We start from the raw sequence: 21,556 nt of genomic DNA, 5'->3' as shown, positions 1-21,556 counted from the left end.
AACGTCTCTGGGGCTTTGACACCTCTCACCGGCCTCCCCTAAGGCCTATTGCTACTGGTAGTTTCCCCAATCTTAGCTTAATACATTCTCTTGGTTCAGGAGAGGGGCATCAACCAGAGTCCTTCAAATGAGCACCAACGTGGCACGGGACCACTCTGTTTCTGGTACTAATTTCACTCACAAAAGACCTCTTGTCTTTTATCTTCTTTCTTCATATACAAATGTTGCCACTGCAACCTTGAGCCTAACACAGTTCGGTCCTCTATCGATTTCTTCCTACTCACCGGCTGTGCTGAACTCGGCATTTCTTTTGCCGCTGGCGTCCAGGACGGAACCACAATGACAGCCGCTTCTCCACGACCTGGCTATCGGTGCCGGAGGATTCCTTGTACCGCTGACATCCGTCACACCACTCGCCAGCTGCGATTCCTGGTCTTGCGTTTCCTTTCTCAGAGGCTTCGCGGGTCTGGGATGAAAAGGGCAAGGGCAATTCCCTCCTGGTTGTCCTTTCAGTTCTCACCGCCTTTCTCCTCCTTTTGAACTGCCGTCACGGAATAGCTGCTTCCTCGTGCGTTCGGCCTTGATCAAAGTGTGCTCTTGTGCTCTGCCTTTTATCCCTGTGGGGAAGGGAAAGGGCATTCAGGTGTGTGTAGTTATCAGCAATTGCCTGGCTTTAGTGTCCTTGCCCCTCAACTCTGGAACACCTTGCCACTGAGTATTAAATTGACCAAATCCTTCCAACTGTTCAGAAGATCAGTCATTAGCTGGCTTCTAGAGAAGGAAATCCCCAGATAAATTAAGCTCAGTCCCACTTGCGTTTACTGTACATACCTTGAATAGATGATTGTCTTAGACCTGCACCAACTGTATATATTGTACATACCTTGAAATGCTCCTACTGCCTGCCTGTATACTCTATATTTGGCATCTTAACGCCACAATTGTATAACTGATTATTTACTGTAATTATGTAACCTATCCTTAAGCGCCCATTTACCCCTGGGTCTGGAGCGCTATACTAAATAAAACAAACAAACAAACAAACAAACAAACTTTGCCTGACCCTTGTGTTGGGACATGTCAGGTAAACGGCTCGGGTGTTAGTCTGTTGTCTTTCACAATGTGAGAAATTGTTCGTGAAGGAAAAGAGGGCCGGGGGTAGAATTTCTAAATATCCTACCGGGTAGGATTGGTAGAAGGTGTCACAAGGAAGGGGATACCGCGTCTCACCCTCCGGTGCCCCTCTTCCACTCCCTGAAAATCCCCCACCCCGACTCCAGGTAAATCTCCTGCACTGGTCCCACCCCCAGGAACTGGATCCACTAGTGATGGCCATGTCCTGGCCACCTGGATGACAGATCCCGTGGGACCAGCGGGTGTGACACCTTCAGGTTTCTCACAATTCGTGCTATAGCTGTGCTGTAACATACTACATTATTTCAAAAATGAAAACAATTTGTTAAAATTCAGAAACACGAAAAAAAGTATGATGTAATTCCAACATATACAAGCCAATTTACGCAGTTGTTAGGAGTACTTTTTGAAGTATTATGCTTTATCAGACATTGGGCCTCATTAGGAGTGTTGCGGTAAGGCAACAACGGCGCCGGTAGTGCTACTGGCGCTGTTGTTACCTCGCCACAACATTCCTAGTCTGCTCGCGGGTGCCGCTCTGGATACCTGGTCAGACCAGGCGTGCAGAGCAGCACCTGCGAGCAGACTAGGAAAGTAGCAGCGGGACCTGGACCCGGACCCGGACCCAAGTTTGAGAATAGCCATGCCCTTGTGAAGGGCATGGCTACCTCCAAACTCGTAATGAGGCTCATTGGGGTTTCCTCTTAAATACACATTCAGTGCTGTGTATTAGTTGGGCTTGAATTGAGTGTTTTACTTACTTTTCTCAACTGATAAGAGAGCTGCATGCATGCCCATTGTTTTATTATGGTATGATCGGGAAAGATGTGGTCAATGGTGCATACACTCCCCTTTTGAGCTGTAGTTGTTTGGCGGGATTTCCTAGGCAGTTCCGCGTTGTGGTGCGGGGGTGATTGACAGACTGCCTTTGTGTGATATTTGGCGTTTAGAGGAAATGGAACCATACCCGCCTAACCACTGGGTTTAGCCCTGAGACTCGTGTTTTTAACGCTCTTCTCCAGGTTTTCCGGTGTCCCCTCATGTCTTCTCGCACCATCCTTCCTCTTCCATGTGTCGCTCTGCTGCTTGTGCGTGCACTGTGGACTCTCAGGGCTGCTACCATACTCTCCTGTGTGTATGGAGTGGGGGGCTGAGATGGAGGGAGCGGAACTGTGCACAATTAGAATTCCGCTTTTCCCAATCAATTCCTTTTTTGCTGTTTTTTGCGCCCAATTTGAAATAGACTCTTCTCTTTGGGATCTGCAGCTCCACATCGTTGGGGACGTTGGGCAAAGGCCCAGAGAGAATTCCTCTTAGGGGGGCTGATCTCATAAAGCCCTTAAGGCGACATTAGATGATCTGACTCTGTTTAAGGGGACTTTGCTGAGAAAGATGTGAGGAGTTGCTCTAGCTCGCCCCCACCACAAGCCGAGCCAGACAGCCAAAAGTTATGGCCCAAACAAAGAAGAGAGAATGGATTCGGGGCACGGCAGAGCCACAGGTGGGGGTTTCATGTTCTATCCCAATGGGATAATCAAGGGGAAACGTAATCGGGTGTAGGAAAAAAATATCATGCAAACATGTTATCATGAAGTGTTCACAGTGCATTCTTATTTGTGATTGGAGTGCAACATTTATTAATATGTCCACTCTTATTTAAAAATTTAAGTTACACTTTAGCCCCGATACCACATCACTACCCCCTTTCAAAAGTGTGGGCGTGGCCTTGTGGTGACATCAGGGGTGGACTCGCCTGTAGGGAACTCTTGAGATTTCCCAGTAAGCTTCTGCACCCTAGTCCACTTTTGTGTGGTAGCCTATTTTATTTCCAAGTGGGCTTACTGAAAATGTCTAATATGGGGCCACTTTGAAAATTATTTCCAGGGCCACATTTGGTTCCCAGTCCACCCTTGGGTGATGTAGATTTCTGGGTTTTTTATTCTGGAATGTAGGCAGATATGCATGGAACCTGGTGGTGAATTTGTTTTGTCAAACTGGCCAAAGGGGACGTTCTCTCAAAGGTCTTTGGGGCGGGTTAGATCAGGAGTTTACATGTGGATTGGAGCAACTTCGGCAGACCCCCACTCATTCCGGGTAATTCATTGTTTTTGTTGTTTATGTTTTGTAATTTCTACCGCGCTCCAGGTACCCAAAGGCTTAAGGACACAAAACGTAGAACAAGACAAGACACATAGAAGAGGGGAGTCCGAGATCATGCTGCAGGGTGATGAGGCTTTGAGCAGACTAGCAGAATCGAAGTGTCTTCAGTTTCTTCTTAAACATGTCTGTGGACTCAATAATCCTGAGATCCAGGGGCAGGACATTCCAACCTAATGGAGCTGCTATGTTAAAAGCGGTGTCCGGTCAAAGGTTCGGATCCAAAAGGATTGAATGCCATAGGGTCGAGTCAATAGGACCTAAAACAAAAGGGTCGAATTTTTTTTTTTTAAATATTTTTTTATTTGGGGTTTTCATATAGGGAAAAAAGTGGTTTTTGCCACAAAAAAGGCGGTTTGGGGGGGGCCTCCAGAAAAAAAAATTAAAACATTTTTTTAAAAAAATTCAACCCTTCTGTTTTCGGTCCTTTTTGATTCGATCCTTTTCAGTCAAACCTTTTGACCTATAACCTCTAAAAGCTCCATTGCGAACTTTATTAGTTCTGCAGCAAGTGGTTTTTAAAAGGTTGCTATTCTTGTATCTTAGAGATCTGGAGCTATGTTTTTTTTGTAATGGCTTCTACTAGATAAGTTGCGAATAAAACCCATAATACATTTGTGTGTGATGAGTAACATCCTGAAATGTACTCTTTCTTGACCAGGAAGCCAATGCAGGCTCTGTCTTGCTTCAGACACGTGAGCCTTACGACTCCAGCCTTTCACAACCCTCACTGCGCCATTCTAAATGACCTGGAGGCGGTATTATCCGCTTGCGTAATGCCGTCTAGGAGGCTGCAGCAGTAGTCCATTTTGGATCCAATGATGGCTCTGGCTAAGATTTCTGTGTTTTTTTCTGATATCAATCGGTGAAGATGTCGTAGTAACTTGATATAGTAAGATGAGGTAGAAACTAGGTTGTTCACTTGAGCTTTCATATTCAGATTCTTGTTCAAAATTATACCTAGTGTCTTCACTTTATGCTTCACCTTAATGTTACAATTGTCGATGTTAAAATTGTTGAACATCGGACCTAATTTTGCAAGTTTTATGTCAGTGCCAACAATCATGAGCTCTGTTTTCTCGCTGTTCAGCGCCAGACCATTCAGGACTATCCAAGTATGGATCACATGATCAGCTTTATTGATGTTTTTTTCATCAATACCATGTGACCCTGAGATAGGGATGACACATTGTGTGTCGTCTGCGTAGTTGGCAAATATGGTCCCCTCTTGTTCTAATATATGGAAAAATTGTACCATGAAGATGTTGTAGAGACATGGTGATACACAAGCTCCCTGAGGAACCCCATACAGCAGAGGCACTGGTTTCGCCTCTGCTACCCCACTAGCAACTCTCACCTGTCTACCGCTAAGGAATTGGGTGATCCATTGAGTGGCCTGATCTGAGAAGTGCGCAATGTCCCTTAACCTGGTGGTCAGGATGGAATGATCCACCAGGCTAAAGGCTGCCGAGAGGTCCGTAAGCAGGGATGTTTGACTGTTATCCAAGGATTGAAGCAGCTGGGATTTTGGTGCTAAAAGAGCAGTCTCTGTCCCATGATTCTTCCGAAATCCAGCATTTACAGTAACAATCTAAAAAGTAATTTCAAGCACCACGCTTGTCTGCAGGTACACTTGCAATGGTCCGAAACAGGACCTCATCCATAGCACAAACCCTGTAGTTATTTGAACATTGGACAGATGTAAAATGAGTATTGTAGCTTGCAGTGTATGGCTGGGATTGTACTGCTTTTCAGCGCCACCAAGAAAGCCTGATCTGTGTTATAAATGTTTTCTGCACTCCAGACTATATAACAACACAGAGTTACAGTGCAGATCACATTTCAAAGTACTTAAGCAGTTGCTCTCCAAGTGGCGAAGGGATTAGGGATTTTCATATATCCAATAATGCTTTTCCCATATTAAACATGCAGCCATTTCTAGCAACCATGAGAACACTGTAGTCATAGAGAGGCTTATGTTGAATTTAGTGTTGGGAGCATTTCAGGCCATTGCATTGTTTCCATAGAGGTTTGATGGCAGAATGAGCATAAGGTTGCCTGCCTCTGCATGGTGGATGTATCCTTCACCCTGGTGCAAAGATGGTGCAGCACGAAGATGGCGGGCCTGCACAGACACCACTACTGGTCAACGTGCACCAAGTGCCGCTGCGCTTGTTGTAAATATTTAGAACATTGGAGTGTAGACTCTATTCCCAATATTTGCAGGAGAGTTTACGTTGGCATCACAACCACGTGCAATCGCTAAATGGTAATTTTGCAGGAAATGGTTGTGTGCAAGATGGAAATTTTGACCTGCTGGGATATTTCCATTCCAAGTCAAGTCGTAACTCAACTGCCCTCCACCACCCCGTCCTTGCGCCCCGCGATACTGTGGTGTCTGACATACCCATTTTCAGCACTGTTTCAAGATGTACTGGTTCTGGTTTTGCCGGGACAGTCTAGGAATTCAGCCCTCTGTCCCCCTCCCGTGAGTTAAAAAAAAACAAATCATTTAAAAACGCTGCCCCTGTTTTGGGGAAAGGGATGGTGGGAAGCAATTATAAAGGAAATAAACATTACAATATACTCTGAATGTTTCTATGGCAGGCTGGGCTCGAACCCCCAACCTTACAGGTGCCAGCCAAACTCATTAATTGATTGTGCCACAGTGACCAGTTGGTTAACGCATAGACAGAAAGGCCTGTAATTTGTATCAGACTAAAAGCTCCTTTTTATTATTATGCTTATATCCACAGTCGAAACCATGCTATTTATATGCAGGAGCCGTTCTGACAATGATGTTTAAGGGGGGCAGATGGGGTGGTTGTGGGGATTGGCGCATGGTTGAAGGACGGGTTGTGGGGGGGATCTAGTCCTCATTTTATGTTGTTGACTGTCTCGGTTTTCCGTCTTGAAATCTGGTCATCCCAATTCTACGAAAATGCTGGTGCAATAGTGGGTGTCTTGAACTATTTTAGGACTTTCACCCTTGGCGCAATGTACTGGAAAGCCAAGATCCAACTAGTGCACAGTTGAACATTATACATTTGCTTCTGGTGGATTTGGCAACTTTTATAGCGAAATTACTACTATGAGTTTTCCGATTTTCATAGTTCTAGTTTCAAAATCTGTCAACACATCTGAACTTCGCAAATATTAATGCTCAGTCATTTTTCTGTTTTTTCCTCTGTTTATGTAAATGACAAATTATTTACTTATTCTCAGTAGTCTCACCCATGCCATGTTTTTATATCTACTTGGGTTAACCGTTTTTTCAAACGGAGGACTGAATGAACTCCACTATGTGGAGGAGAAAAGTCCATATGTGGACATTGACTGAAGGCACAAGAACTTGAGTTCTGACCAGTCATTGTATGCTGGGGCTTCTCAATGAAGAACAGTATTCGAATTCAGGACCCTCCGACAGAGGTCCGAAGTTGTTGCAAGTAAAAAACACAAAGCGTTTACGTGGCTTCTAAGATTGATAGACTAAATGGCCTGATTCATTTGTGATGAGCATTTAATGCCCGAATTTGTTATATGCACTCACCCACTTATCCAATTGTTTGTATATGGCGACTGAACTAAAATACTGATACTCTCCATACATGTCTTTCTGCAGGAATGGCCTCACTGGTGAAGAGGGGACTGCCCCTGGTGGGCAGGAGGACCATGGCGGAGCTTGGGGTCCCCCCTCTGAGAAGTTTACTTGTGGAGGTCTACATTCCAGAGGTGGCAAAGCAGGATGCAAGTCCTCTCCGTCGGCAGCTGGATCCTGTCGAAAGGAGAATGAAGGTTAGGACATTTGCCTAGTATCTGCCTGCTGGCACATAAGTGAATGGCACAGCGTATTATTTAAACCGGTTTTTGTTTCATGGTACTCGTGATTTTCTTTGCAGTATGAACCTTTCAAACACGGGGAAAGCTCCATAGCCTCGATACCCAATGCTGAGGACTTGGCTGCTGTTGGAGCTCTGAAAGAAACTGGGTGCAGCCTCTGGGGGAGGGGGGTGATCTGTTGGGGGATAGATTCTCGCATCTGCTTGTTCAGCAGGTGAGAGGCACCAACCCGCACAGCGAAGCCATAAGGTTTCATGCAAGCTTTTCCCTTGCCCTTAGAGTGGTGATTGCTGAGCAGTCGTGGTGGCACTGCATAAGGTATATAATATTCAGCAAGGGTAGCCACCACACAAAGATGTATTGAAAATAGTACTTTATCTTCTGTGAAGCTAAGATCATTGTAGTGCATGTTGACAATAAACTAACTATTTGAGAGAATCTTAAGAGCTTTCAAGAGTTGTGAACCTACCAATTGGGGGAGTCAAGCGGGTAATGGAGGAAACTACTTTAGCTGTCATTATCCCAGGAGGAACTCTGGATCTTTGTGCTTTGTTACCATTTTATAGTGAAATAAACCATGCTGAAGTCTGTTCTGAGTAATCTGAAGGTGGTTTCTTAAATGCTCATGGGTGACAGTGCGTATATTAATAACACATCAAGGCATAGTTTTCAAAAATTGATTAGCAGAGTTTGCTAATCAAAATATTTTTGATTAGCAAACATACCCATTTGATTAGCAATTTTGTACTTGTATTGTTAATGTCACCAGTTATTATAAGACATTAGTGAGAGGAGTCGGGCCTTGCAAATTCTTTAAACTTAGGCTAGACCTGCAGGTCGGGTAACTTGGTTTACCTATTCAAACTAAGAGAAATGCACTTTACCCATAGCAACGGAGGACAACAAATTTAAAATGTGATTTCTGTAAAATGGTGCATGCCACTACAAACCCACGTAATGTTTGGCACACTGCTGCCACCCAGAGGCCAGCCATGCACAGTGAAACTGTTAGTGGACATTTATTGCAAACCAAGTACATGTTAAATAAAAGTTTCAAACATCTCTTGTAAATGCTGCTCGGTGTTCATAAAATCTACTCGAATGGGCGAAAAAAAGACTTTACGAGCCATAGGTGAGTGTCTGTAAAATGTAAAAGGTTAGCTACATGAATGGACACAAAGGCTCTGAAAACAGTTTGGCCAGCTGTTTCCTGCGGGTGGTAATATATAATACAATCATAAAGCAAAGCGAGCTCTAGAGGCTAACTACAGTGTTTGGTATTACAGTAGATCTGCGGATGTACAGACTGGTGGAAATATTGATCACTCCTTTGCATAAACATTTAGTTTGCTTTTTGTATTCACTATGCAAGAGGAAAGAAAGACTCAGAAGAGTGGATTGCTTAGCAGGCAGAGAACTGACCAAACTAGGTGGAATATTGTAGTTTGTGGTCATCTCACTTTCAGGATGCCTGGTATAAAGCAACAGGGTGTTAATGTAGAATTTCAAGGAGTATGGGTTCAGTCATGGGTTGTGTACCAGTTGCAAGATTTATGCAACCTGCAGATTACATAACTAGGTTTGCCATCAAAAGTATTTCATCATGGGATCATGTACATTTTCAAAAGTTCACTAGTCAACATGATGCATCTTCCCCAACAAAATGAAATCTAGTTGACATTATGAAATTCAGATACACTAACCTAAACTTTACTATAAAGAATGGAGATGATGCAGTGTTTTACAGTATCAATACTGTAATTATACATTATGTAACAACTCACATTTTAGGAATGGAATTGCGTGTCTGCCTTTTTAAAAGATATAAAGTTGACACGTACTGGTCTTTGCCAGACAGGATATAGAAAGCTTAATAAAATTATCATCCCGATTACTTCTGGTTTGCAATTATTTGAAACAGAAATTCTTGCCTAGCACTCGTACACATGCCTTTGGCACAGAGTGGAGGAGATTATTACTGCTGCACTTTCCCTCCATTAGCACTTGACGTTAACAGTGAAAAGAGGGTCAAGAGAGCCTCAAGGGCAAGAGAGGACTACAGGGCAAGCTGTGCTTTCTTTGAAGAGGGCAACTTAAATAGCTAACTTTGCTATACAAGTGTTCATTTGATTAGCAAACCTACAGAATTGCATAGCAAATGTGACACTGCTTATTTCATGCCTTGCACATAATTATGGATTCTCATAGAGCTTCTCGTATATGATTATGCATCATTCTAGGTCCCCAACACGTGTTCCTCTTTGTAACAGTTTCGAAGTGACAAAGTGGCCACTATAGGTCTCCTGTATCATGGTTTGCCCCATCAATTCCTTGCTGTATCACTTTCTTTCGCAATAGAATATAGATTGCCCATACGTAATGGTACAAGGGCATTTATTTAACGCCACAGTGGCATTCTGTTTCACTTTCTTTACCAAAGTTTTCAGTAGCAAACCAAATTTACAACCGAAACTACATTTCCCAGCATGATGGTTGTATTTTCACAAAAGAACTGCTGCAATGTAAACTTTTTTTTCCAAAAAATGTTTTATTGTCCATTCCAGTGGCTTGGTGAAACTTGTCAAAGTAATTTGTTTCACAGATGGCCTTCAAGCATCCCAACTTATTTCAAGGCTTTTATTTTGTTTTCCTTTTGGCCTTCTCTATCTAGCTTTGGTGATGACCTAAAGGCAAATGCTTGAGCTATTCAGCCTCCCTCAGGGAACAAGCTAGGGTTCCTATCCAACAATATTCAGGGTTGTGCCCCCCATCGTACAGGTCTTAACCGTTTCTGGTCCTTAGTGCTCTACGATTCCTTTCCCTGTATCTCTCTACCCCTCCTTCTTCTTGCTCTCTCTCCTCCATCTCCGTCCACCGTCCCTCCCTTAGTTCTTCCTTCTCTGTCCCTACAATGTTCCTCTCTCCTATGGTCTACTTCCGCTCTTCAACCTTACTCCCTACCATTCCCATAGTATCACACCTTTCTCTGCAAACTATGCCTGTTCCTCTCTCTACTCCCGTATGGCTTCTCCTCCCTCTGTGCTACTACTTCTCTTCCTAAACACTACCAATGCTCCTCGCTCTACTCTAGCACCACTACTCTCTTTACACTACAAATACAAAGCGGATGCTGTTTCTTGATTTGATTCTCAAAGAGAAAGAAGACTGACTTTCTTTAGAAAACCAACAGATTGCAATACAAGAGTATGGAAGTTACCACCCACAATCTGTAAAAGACAACATTCCATTCAGCCAACTGGTTAGAGCTAGACGTAATTGCACACTTGTATCTGATTTTGAAGAACAATCCTCCATAATTGTAATTTTAAATACCCTAAAACTTGATTGACAAAGTCTGAGAAAAAACCAAGATACCTTGATAGAAACACGTTGTTACATTCACAAAAAACAAAAGATATTCCAGATAACGTAGTATGTGTTACCACATTTTGCCAGCATAGTAATGCAATACAAAATACTCATTATTAAGAACTGTAATCTATTACAACTAAATGAATCAACATTGAAGCACTTGGTATTTGCATTTAAAAAAAGGCATGGTCTCAGAAAATCTCTAGTCTCTGCAAAAAGAAACCCCATAAATCCCATTAATATTTTGCATACTGCATGGGGCTTGGAACCCATCAGATGCCGTTTTCTATGCGGGTCCAGCAGTGTCTGTAAATGTACTTCCTAACACAACACTTTTTCATTGGCAGGTGAACAATGGCCAATAAAAACACATAGCACAGGTAATAAATATATTTATTTTAAATTATGCCCTTGCCAAAAGATTTGTGGGTAAGACATCACGATGGGCAAACACTAGAATTGGGGAGCATAGATCTAAAATTCGTAAACAAATATGACGGAACCTGCAGTCCAGCATTTTGTAGAACATTCACATAGCTCGGATGACCTTAAATGATGGATTTTTTAGAAAATCAATACTTCCTTGGGGGACAATTTGGAGCAGGAACATGCATGCAGAGAACAGTTTTGGATTTACACTCTTCAAAGCCATGTTCTGGACCTGAATGATCAGGATGAATGGCATCAATTAGGCTGCATTTAGCCTTTATCACAAATTTTATAAAACTGGGATACATCTTATATGTACCATTGTTTGCGGCGGGTAATGCTTTTTTGGACTGTAGAGTTTAATTACATTTTTAAAAAGCTGTGAATGTAGACTGGCTTATCTATACTTTATTGCGCCTTGACACACCTTTTGCTGTATAGGCGCATTATAAATACCCAATCAAGAAAATTCTGTTTCTGTTTGCCGATCGCTATTGCGCTGCAATTATAGAACGGAATCTGGTTAACCAAACGGCCCGGAGGTTAGAGTTTTAATGGAGGACACGCAATGGCATATTAAATGAGTCAGCTAGTATACATCCAAGTTCTTCCAATAGAATATGTGGTGAGTTTTTAATGATCACACGGCCCAAGAATCAAAAATAACAATGGCCGCGGATGCAGATGTGCTGATCCTCATTTTAGAATTTCAACCTTAATTTTCTGGTTTATCGTTTGAATTGCCGGCTTTTACCATGCTGTGTTCAACAAACTACAAGACAGTGCAGAGACTAAGCCTACCGTGAATGTGATGAATCCAGTGAAATTGTCACTACAATCCTGGTAGTGGCCTCCTCTCATGTGGCCAGGGGTAGGCAGCCACTGCTTGATCCTGACTCTGGTGGTGGTATTATGAGGGAGGATGACATGGGAGGAGACTCGTATCTGGAGGAAGTAGTAACTCCTTTGACTCATGATTCCTCTATTCACCCTGAAACATTGATGGCATATTCTAAGGTTGAGTCAAACAATGGAAACGCTATTCACATAACGTCACCAAACTCTGGTTACATTCGAGTCCACTATGGACTTCAAGATCCATAATGCCTGTGGCACTGGGATGAGGAAGAGGGACACAAAGGTAATGAGGATCAAAGGTGCTGCGGAAAGAACTTTGAGCCACAGCTAGGGGAAGGAGTAGCAGAAGCCGCCGGGAGAGAGGCCGAAGCAGTTGGAGCTGAGCCAGAAGTGCGAGTGCCAGCAGCAACTGATACAGGGAAAAAAGGTGTGCTATTTTGCAAAGTATGCGCAGCAGGAAGCATAGTTGTGGTACATAGCGGGGAAGAGAAGCCCAGCTTTGTGGAAGGCGTGCTCCCGACGCGAGTCACTCAACGTGCTGGAGGACACGGAGACCCGCCAAAGCTGATGGAGCACCAAAGAAGGAGCGTGCAGGTGGTGCTAGGTACAGGACAGCTGTCAACCGGATTGCTGATCCTCAGAAGGCCCGCTGCAACAGCAAAGAGTGACGCGGAGCCACTGAGAGAAGCCGGTGAGTTGGCCTGCACTAAAAAAAAAAAACCCTGGGGTGCTCCAAACAGAACATTCACTAATATCAGACAATTTTGAATACAGAGCAAGCAGAATTAAAAGGCAAAAATGTTGCAGTTCTCTTTTTATGAAATGTCAAGTTGGGGTAATATGTAACCCACATTGCCAAAAGCCAAGGGCTATAACGAGGAAACAAAAGGGCAACATGAGCGCAGTTCCCCTTTCCTGAGACACCAGTTTGGGGAAATCGGTAACCCACATCTCCAACAGCCAAGAAACTTTAAAGATAGGCAATCATTGTTCAATCCTCTACACATGGGAGACTGGTGTGGAAAACCTTGGAACAAATATTGCTACTAACAGAAGAAACCAATTGTAGTAGTAGGAGTTTTTCTTTCTGGCAGGCGAGTAAACAAGGAAAGGGACAAGTTGTAGTTGGTCCTGGCATACGAGAATAGCAGGAAAGAAAGTTACTTTGAAGAAATGTGGCTGTGGTAAAAAAGTGTTGTGGAAAGAAAGTGCTAACCATGTCATCCTGACAAGTTGTTGCATTACAGTTTGTGCTATCCTGGCAAAAATATTCCATTGGAAGAATAATTGCGATATTCTAATATTTGCTTTCGATCCTTGGAAGGATATTGTGTGGAGGAAACAATTGCTTTGGTTTTTGAATAAGTGCTTTGTGAAAGAGATATTTACTTTATCAAGTGGAAGGACGCATTGGATGGAAAAGACATTTTGTGTTGAAGTGAACAGAACTTTGTTGAATCGGAAAGTTTTTAAGGGTTTTCCTGAATTAATCAAGGGAAGGGAGCCGATCCCTGGTTGCAAGGAATACTTGGTAAGAACTAGAAGTTCGAACATTTGCACTGTTTTGTTGAACTGAAGACAGAATTATTTACCTTGTACATTTTGGTTGTATGTATTAGTGTTAGGTTCAGATACCTTTTGGACACTGTCATTTTTCTTTTCCTTTATTTTTAGTTTGCTAGGGAGGACCATCCTTGTTAGGATAGGGAAAGATAGTGTGAGAAACCAGAAGACGCCATCATTGGTGAGTGAGAATGATCAGATACCAATTATGAAAAATCAGCCCACACTAAATCATGACATTATATATGACAGCAGATTATGAATTCTAGGCGGTCATTATTTTTTTTATCTCCAAGTTTATAAATTAAACCTTGGATCACATTGAGCCATGGATGTTTGAGGTAAAAAAAATGTTTAATAAAGAAACCTTTTTACAATTTATTTCAATTGAGGTATCTCGGTCTCGGACATAAAAATAATGTTAAACCTGTAGGTGCAATATTCCCTTAAGGTCCTGAAGAAGACTTTTCCCAATAATTGATGGAGTCTACATTGAAACTTGCAGACATCGCTGTTAAGATGCACCATATTAATTAAATATGGTGTGTTTGCCTCACTAATAGACTTAGTTTCTGGGGGATTGTTTTTTTCATTCCCTCAGATTTGTTGAAGTTGTATGAGAAAAGTGTATATTTCATTAAATTTATGTTTTCTTTTTTCTCTGTTAAACATGTAATTTAAAATATCACACCAAAGGAACTCTCAGCACTTTATAGATTTTATATTTTCTATCATTAAATATGTCCTTTTGATACTTTTGTTTTAGTTGAAATGATAGTTTTGAAGATCATTAATTGATGTAGCCAATTGAAAACAAGTTTCTATACCTAAATCTGATTGGATCTATTGCCCTTTACACATTCTCCTTTGCCCCTTTACCGTATTGCCCCAGTGTAGATGGGTTAAGGTGTGCTCCTACATTTAGTTGAAATCAGTTCGGTGGACTGGTCAGATAAGTTTTGCTATAGAACTATTAGGTTCTTGCTACAAAAGGTAGGGTGAATACTGGTATGGAACATAGCTAACATAGCTAATTGTAGTTTTCTTTTAATATGGACACTGCTGCAATAGAAATGCCATTAAAAGGCTAACGCAATGTAATTTATTTCTTGGTTACTGGAGGACAAAGGGACCTGCATGGTATTGAAATCTAGGATTGTTAAATGTGTCTGTCTTGTTAAAAGCCTTCTTAAAAGATAATAGATTTATTTTTAGATTAAAAACAAGTATCCCTATTTTCAGATAATGTTGACATTTTGTAGGGACTTATTACATATTCAGTCATAAAAAAACTATTTAAACAGGTTTAAATTTTGAATGCAATACATTGGAGTGGGATTTACTCCTTTGGCTCTCAAGATTTTTTGGATTACAACTTTCATCAACCCTAGCCAACATAATCCATGTTGAGGTACGCTGTCCAAAATATCTTGAGCGGCGAAGGTTGCTGACTTTTGGATTAAATGTTTAATCATTTGTTGTTTACTTCCTAATATAAAACATTTTAATAAAGGCATTAGACTTATTAATGGCTTTTGACTGACCCTGAACTACCACAGCTGTGTACACACATGTATTGCTCATATTTCTATTGCCTTAACTGTGAGTTAATCTTTCAATATCCATTGTTCGGAAACCGTTCACTTTGGTACATGTGTTCTTGAAGAAGCTGATCAGTCACCCCACAGTGTAGGCTCAGGGGCGGCGGGGAAAGATCAACAATTTATACATACTGGCTTCCAAAGACATAGGGCCACAGTTTGTCTCCATAATCGTGCCTGCAAATCTGGTAAAAAAAAACATAGTGACGTGAGTATTTACTGCAATATGCAAATCAAGAATTGGCCCAGGAGAGTTCCTATGTGGTTGTTCGCAAAATGCCTTAAACCCGAGGGCCTTCACAAAAAAATAGACAAATCTGATTCACAGGCTCCTACCACTATGCCATATTTGTAACCAGTATAATGAATGTTGCAACTTTATCAAATACTTCTACCCATACCAGCCCAACTCCAGTTTAATTGCTAAGTTTGAGGCACTATTGGGAAGGTTAAGGAGCTGTTTAAATAGCCTATTTTCTTCCAGCGCCAAACTACATTACAGTATGCCCAGCAGGAGAACACAGGCCAGGCATTACACCCAGCACGAGAACAGGCTGTACACACAGTAGAAGAACAGAGGCCTTACGGTACACCCAATGCAGGAACAGGATCCTGGCATTATACCCAGCGGAGGAGCAGAGGCCTGGCAGTATACCCAGCGGAGGAGCAGAGGCCTGGCAGTATACCCTTCGGAGGAGCAGAGGCTTGGCAGTACACCCTTTGGAGGAATAGGGGCCTGGCTGTACACCCTTCTGAGGAACAGAGACCTGGGGGCAGTTGACCCCTCTGAGGAAGTAGACTGTAACTCAAGCTTTTCATATTCGGTATTGTAACGTACATCCTATCAGAGGTACACTGTTATCAGTGGTGATGTGTTGTCACTGATTTGTTATTAGCGTGGTGTTATGAGGATCTCAATTTTGTGAGCGGATTGGTCATGTATTGGTTAGGTCACTGGTTTAGTATAGCTTACATAGCAACATCAGTGACTCCGCCTCATTGGGTCACTGTCAATGGTGACTTAGCATTGGAGACTCTGTATCATGAGTGGCATAGCATCAGTGGCTTGGCATCATTGGCTCAGTATCGCACATCAGAATATCTGATTTATTTTCTATTGAGAGGCCATGGAAGTTGTATCCAGTGAGCCCAGTTGGACTGGGATTAATCTCAGTAAAATGGATTCTAATAAAATACAGATACTGTTGGCTTTGGAAGTATCTAAAGGGTGATTTAATGCAGGAAATGGGTGACGCCGACAGCCACCTGTTTAGGGATAATGATAAGTTAAACCACCAAAAAGAGGGTACATTTAATTTTTAGCATCACAGAAAGTTTTGGTAGTGAATGGTTCTGCAGAAGCTCTACAAGATGAAATGCGTATTCTGAGAAACCAGAGGGTATTCTCATTCCTACTCCCCTTGGATCCTCTATGCAGGTGACCAGGGAAATGCCATCACTTTTGGTTCCTGACCCTGGAAGTGGACAAGTGAGGGAGGGTCACCTGGGTGGAGGGTCCTTGGGGACTGGGAGTGAGGTTCCTTTAGGCGAGACATGCAATTCCCCTTATCCTAGTGATAATCAAACTAACCTTCGCCTGACCTTTATGGGTTATTATAGGTCGGCTCCCCTTCTTACCCCCTCTTGGGACACCTGACAGTGCTGAGACGAGGAAGAGACTCAGAGTAATGAATACCACACACTCTCACCACTCTAGTACTGAGACGAGGACGAACCAACTGAAAGGAATGAACACCACCCCTTTTCACCACTTTGGAACTGGGACGAAGAAGATGCCTGCAAGGTATGAAGGTCAGGCATGTCCTCAATCAGTCAGGCAGAATTGAATAACGGTATACACCTGCAGCCTATTGAAGGACAACAGGTGTATACATTGACAGACAGTGAGATGGACAGGGAGAGAGACCTGGGGAACTTGGGCAGAGACCAGCAGTGTTCCTCTGTAGTCTGGAGGCAGCCGTGGTGGGACCCAAGGCAGAGACGGGATGCTGACCGACATCCCCAAGCCGTGGGGACCCTCCAGTGTGAAGTGGGAGCAAAAGGAGCTGGTAGAGGCGAAGTCACTGCGAGCTCCAGTCAACAGAGGAGTCGGGCTTGCTGAGCCAGGAGCAGCAGGGAGAACGAAGGAGAACTGCAGCGAGAGCCTCCAGAGGAGGTCCGGACAACCAATGAGTGCTGGGGAAGATACCCAAAGACTGGGGTGCTCCGGGCGGGCTGTGAAAGTGTAAAACGGTGTCATAGGAATAAATGCTTCAGTTACAGATGAATCTGTGATGTTACATGAATGCAAGAGAGGCAAATTAAGCGTGAGGCATAGCAACTCTGCCAATATTGAATAACTAACTGAAAGAAAGCAGTAACTCTGCCAATATTGAATAACTAACTGAAAGAAAGTAGTAAACCAAGTCGAACTAAGGACTCTGACAGCGGAGTTGAAGTCAAGTCTGAGAAATTATTTGTTTTGGAGCCAAATTTGAGAAACTTTGTTGAACATAGAACTGATTAAACCTTAAGCCCATGCTTAAAGGACAATAATCTATATATTTGAGCAAAGCTTAGCATAAAGAGGAAAAAGGGTCACCATAATGTAAGTGTGAATAAGACCCTGAAATACAGTACGACATTAAGGGCCTGATTCATGGAAGTGTTTTATAATGGCCCAATCCCATAGGAAAACATTCCATGAATCAGGCCCTAAATGTGCACAGAACAAGGAAGCCAAATTAAGGAGATTGAAACACAGAGGCAAGATACTGAAGAGCGTATGTCTGAGCAGAAGACCTAAGGGTTCCTGGTTGCGTGACCTGTGATGGGTGGACTGTGCGGTCTGACAACTGCCCCCAGACCAGAGAGTTGCTACGTGCTCAAAGATCAAGATAACTGTGCCAAGGGTCACGAAGGAAAACTACTCTTGGTGCATTTAAAGCTTGGGGAAGGGAATCTTGAGCTGTGAAGAATTGTTGGAGCTTATCTTGAGGACAGAGCCTCAAGACCCTTTTTCCTGTGATAACTGTTACTTTGAACTTGGGGAAGGGAACCACGAGACTTGTTGTGATGAGACTGTGTTGACCTTGGGGAAGGGAACGCCGAGAAAGGTGTGGAACTGTATTACTTTTTTTTTTTAAACTTTATTTTTGGGTTTTCAACAGGTAACAACATTACAACATCCATGTGGATTTAACAACATTTGCATCCCCAAGATCCCCCCCCCTTTTGCCCCCTTCCTCGTAGCATTACAACCAAAGGATATAATGCTGTCGTGTGTTCACTCGCAGTAAGGTCCGGCCGTGGTTGAAATGTCTAGCTAGATCATTCAAGACGAGCCTTGAGACTGGGTTAGAGAGGTATTGTCGTCTGATAAAGAAAGAAGGTAAAGGATATATGGTCTCCAAATATCAGGGGGGAGTGCATGCAAGGGGGTAGTGTTCTAATGTATTCTGTTTCTACATCTTGACAGTATGTGATGACCGGTTTGCCAGGGTGGGTGCGGGTCCCCTACCCCATGTTAGGGCCAAACCTGCATGCCAGAATCAAAGTACCTGCTAGTTTTCTCATCCCCGGGGAGAGGTGCCTCGTCAGTCCAAGAAGGGCTACGGCAGGGACAGGTGCAAGGTCTTCTCCGATGATTGCTGCTGTTGTCTGCAGGACCTGTGACCAGAAGCGTGACACAGTGGGGCAGGCCCATGCCAGGTGAAGAAAGTTTTCTTCTGGTGCGCCGCATCTTTCGCGGGAGGCCTCCGAGTCGGGCGTTGTCTGTTTTTTATTGGCTGGTGTGTAGTAAGTCTGATGGAGGAAACTGAAGTGTATCTGTTTGAAACGTGTGTTTAGCGCTACTTTTTGAGTTTGTCAAAGGATATACGACCAGCTGTCATCTAAGAATCTTGTTGAAAACGACGTTTCCCATCTTGTCTTTGTGCAGGTATTTCGGGGTGCGTGTCTGTCAGCAGGGATTTGTATAACATTGAGATTAGTTTACCTTCGCCTTGGACTTGGATAGTATTGTGCAATAGCTGCCAGGTAGGAGGTTGTTGTGGGAAGGTTGGAAAGACTGCTTGCAGGATGTAGCGTAGTCTAAAGTACACAAATGTGTCAAGGGATGTCTTACTTCCCTTTTCCTTGGCTGCCTGGGGTGATACGAATGACTTGTCTATGAAGAGGTCGCCCATGGTCCGCAGCTCTAGTTTGTCTGCCCATTGGTGGAAGACCTTCTCTGCAGTTAGCGGGATTCCCGGTATGAACTTAATCGGTAACAAGAGGGGAACGCCATATTTCTGTGCTAGTTTCCTCCAGATTGCATCTGTGGTGAGAACTATGTTCATCGTGGTTGGGGGCCCTGAAAGTTGGCCTAGGATCACTGCCCTTAGTGAGTTGGAAGATGCAAGGGCTCGTTCCACTTGTACGTGCGGTATGATGAAATGGATTGTGTACCAGTGGCTTAGGAACTGTGCCTGGGCTGCACAGTAATATCTCTCCAAGTCCGGGAGCGCCAGACTGCCTTGTTGTGTTGGCAGCATAAGTGTTGTGTATGCTACCCTTGCTGGTTTACCAGCCCATATAAGTTCGAGAATCAGGCTCCTGATTTTCTTCAGGAAGGTCTGTGGTAATAGTAACGGTATGTTAGCAAACGGATGTAGCAGTTTGGGGAGAATCACCATCTTGACCAGCGAGGCCCTGCCCCGTAGCGTTAGCGGAAGCTTTTTCCATCGGTCAGTCTGCATTTGGAGGGATCTCAATACCTTCTCTTAATTGTCCTTGAAGACCTCTTGATGATTGCGGAACACTATGATCCCTAGGTATCGCACATGAGCATCTTCCCATGCAAGCCCTTAATCGTCTGTGAATTTTAGAGTGTCTGGTGTTAAGGGGAATATTACTGACTTCGTTTGATTAATCTTCAGGCCTGACACATTGCCGAATTTGATAACTGTGTGCATGATGGGGTTTAAGTTGGTGATCGGGTCTCGAATGAAAAGGACCACATCATCCGCGTAGAGGGAGATTATTAGTTTGTGTGGACCGAGAGTGAGGCCTCTTTGTAGCTGACGGGAGCGAAGTCCTGATGCCAGGGGTTCCATGATTAAAGCGAATATTAGGACGGAGAGCAGGCAGCCCTGTCTGGTTCCCCACTGCAAGTCTATGGGCGTGGACTTCGTGTTACCCAGGTTGATGGACGATCGGGGCTGGTTGTATAAAAGAGAGATCAGTTTAATAAAGTATTTCCCCAGACCCATTTGTTTCAGGATTGCAAAGAGATAGGGCCACTTGACAGTCGAATGCCTTTTCCACGTCGAGTAGTACCGCAATTGCTTGTTTGTGAGGGGTGAAGTGCCTCCATTACGCCAAAAAGTCTTCTGATGCCAAACGTTGTGTTTCACCTGGTTAACAAAGCCTGCTTGGCCTACCAGTACCAGGCCCGGGATGAGTGGGTATAATCTGGCTGTTAGGATTTTTGCTAGTATTTTATTATGCAGATTGATTAAGGAGATTGGCCTGTAAGAGGCACAGTCCTCGGGTGGTTTACCTGTTTTGTGCAGTAAGTTGACATTGGCTTCGCAAAGAGTCGGTGGTAGGATACCTTTTTCTAACTCCTCTTCATATACGCGCAGAAGAAGCGGGGTAACCGTATCTGCATATGATTTATAAAATTCACCGGTTAGGCCATCAGGGCCAGGGGTTTTAGTGCTGGGTAAGCTTTTCATAGCCTGTTGAATCTCTTCGAGGGAGATGGGTTGGTTGAGAGGTTCTCGGAGTTCACCCTCAACCCAGTAGAGTTCGGTATCATTCAGGTAACCTTGCAGGGATTCGGGAGTGCTGGTGTGTCTCGAGCTATATAGTTCCTGGTAGAAAGTGTGGAATGCCTTAGTGATTTTTCGTCTTCCGTGTGAACCAATGTGCCTTGGGCATTGCGCAGGGTCGATTGGCGTATTCATGTCACCCCCCACCCCAGATAATTGAAGCAGAGCTCGAACCCTCGAGTTTGGACAGGACCCAGTTGAAGTTGTTGTCTCCATCTGCATTGGGGGCATAATAGTTCACAAAGACCACTTCCTTGTCTGCCAGGATCCCCTTGACTAACAGCGTTCAGCCCTCTTCATCTTTCTCGGATTTTATTAGGCTGAAATTGGTTTTTCTATCGATAAGAATAGCGACTCCCCTCGCGTACGAAGAGTATGATGAAAAGTACCTCTGGCAGCCCCACTCGCGGGCCAACTGGGACTCAGAGTTAGGGAGAAGATGCATTTCTTGCAGCAGGGCCACATCGGCTTTGTGTCTCCTGAGGTGTTGAAGGATTTTCCAGGTCTTCCCTGGGAGATTGCCTCCCCTAATGTTCCAGGTGACTACCTTGAATTTGACAAGTGCGGATTGTAGACCACTAATTTCTTGGCAATGGTGGGCGTGCAAGCTGCCCGTAGTTCTGTGGTGGCACAACGACAGTTCTCAGTGGTTAATGTCTGGTTTAGCATAGTGATGTGGTCGAAGCAATTTAAGTGGTGGGGCGGCGGGGGGGTCAAGACCCCAGGGACACGTATCCCTCATGTTTGGTAAATTTCCTCCCCAGTGCGGCCAACCCCCAACTGGCC

General features: G+C 43.7%; 1 protein-coding gene across 2 annotated transcripts in view; it reads left to right on the top strand.

The window, feature by feature from the left end:
• Positions 1–21,556, top strand: part of LOC138566960 (atypical kinase COQ8A, mitochondrial-like) — a 349,117-nt gene that overhangs the window by 123,061 nt on the left and 204,500 nt on the right. For both annotated transcript variants that reach the window (XM_069644743.1, XM_069644744.1), the window contains exon 2: positions 6,914–7,086. In XM_069644743.1, coding sequence (XP_069500844.1) covers positions 6,916–7,086 — 171 coding nt within the window. In that variant the 5' untranslated portion in view covers positions 6,914–6,915. The remainder of the gene's footprint in view (positions 1–6,913; positions 7,087–21,556) is intronic.

This window comes from Ambystoma mexicanum, chromosome 2p, assembly GCF_040938575.1.
Source record: "Ambystoma mexicanum isolate Mex_15411 chromosome 2p, UKY_AmexF1_1, whole genome shotgun sequence".
In the NCBI taxonomy this organism is placed as follows: Eukaryota; Metazoa; Chordata; class Amphibia; order Caudata; family Ambystomatidae; genus Ambystoma; species Ambystoma mexicanum.
This window is presented reverse-complemented; position numbering and strand designations above follow the sequence as displayed.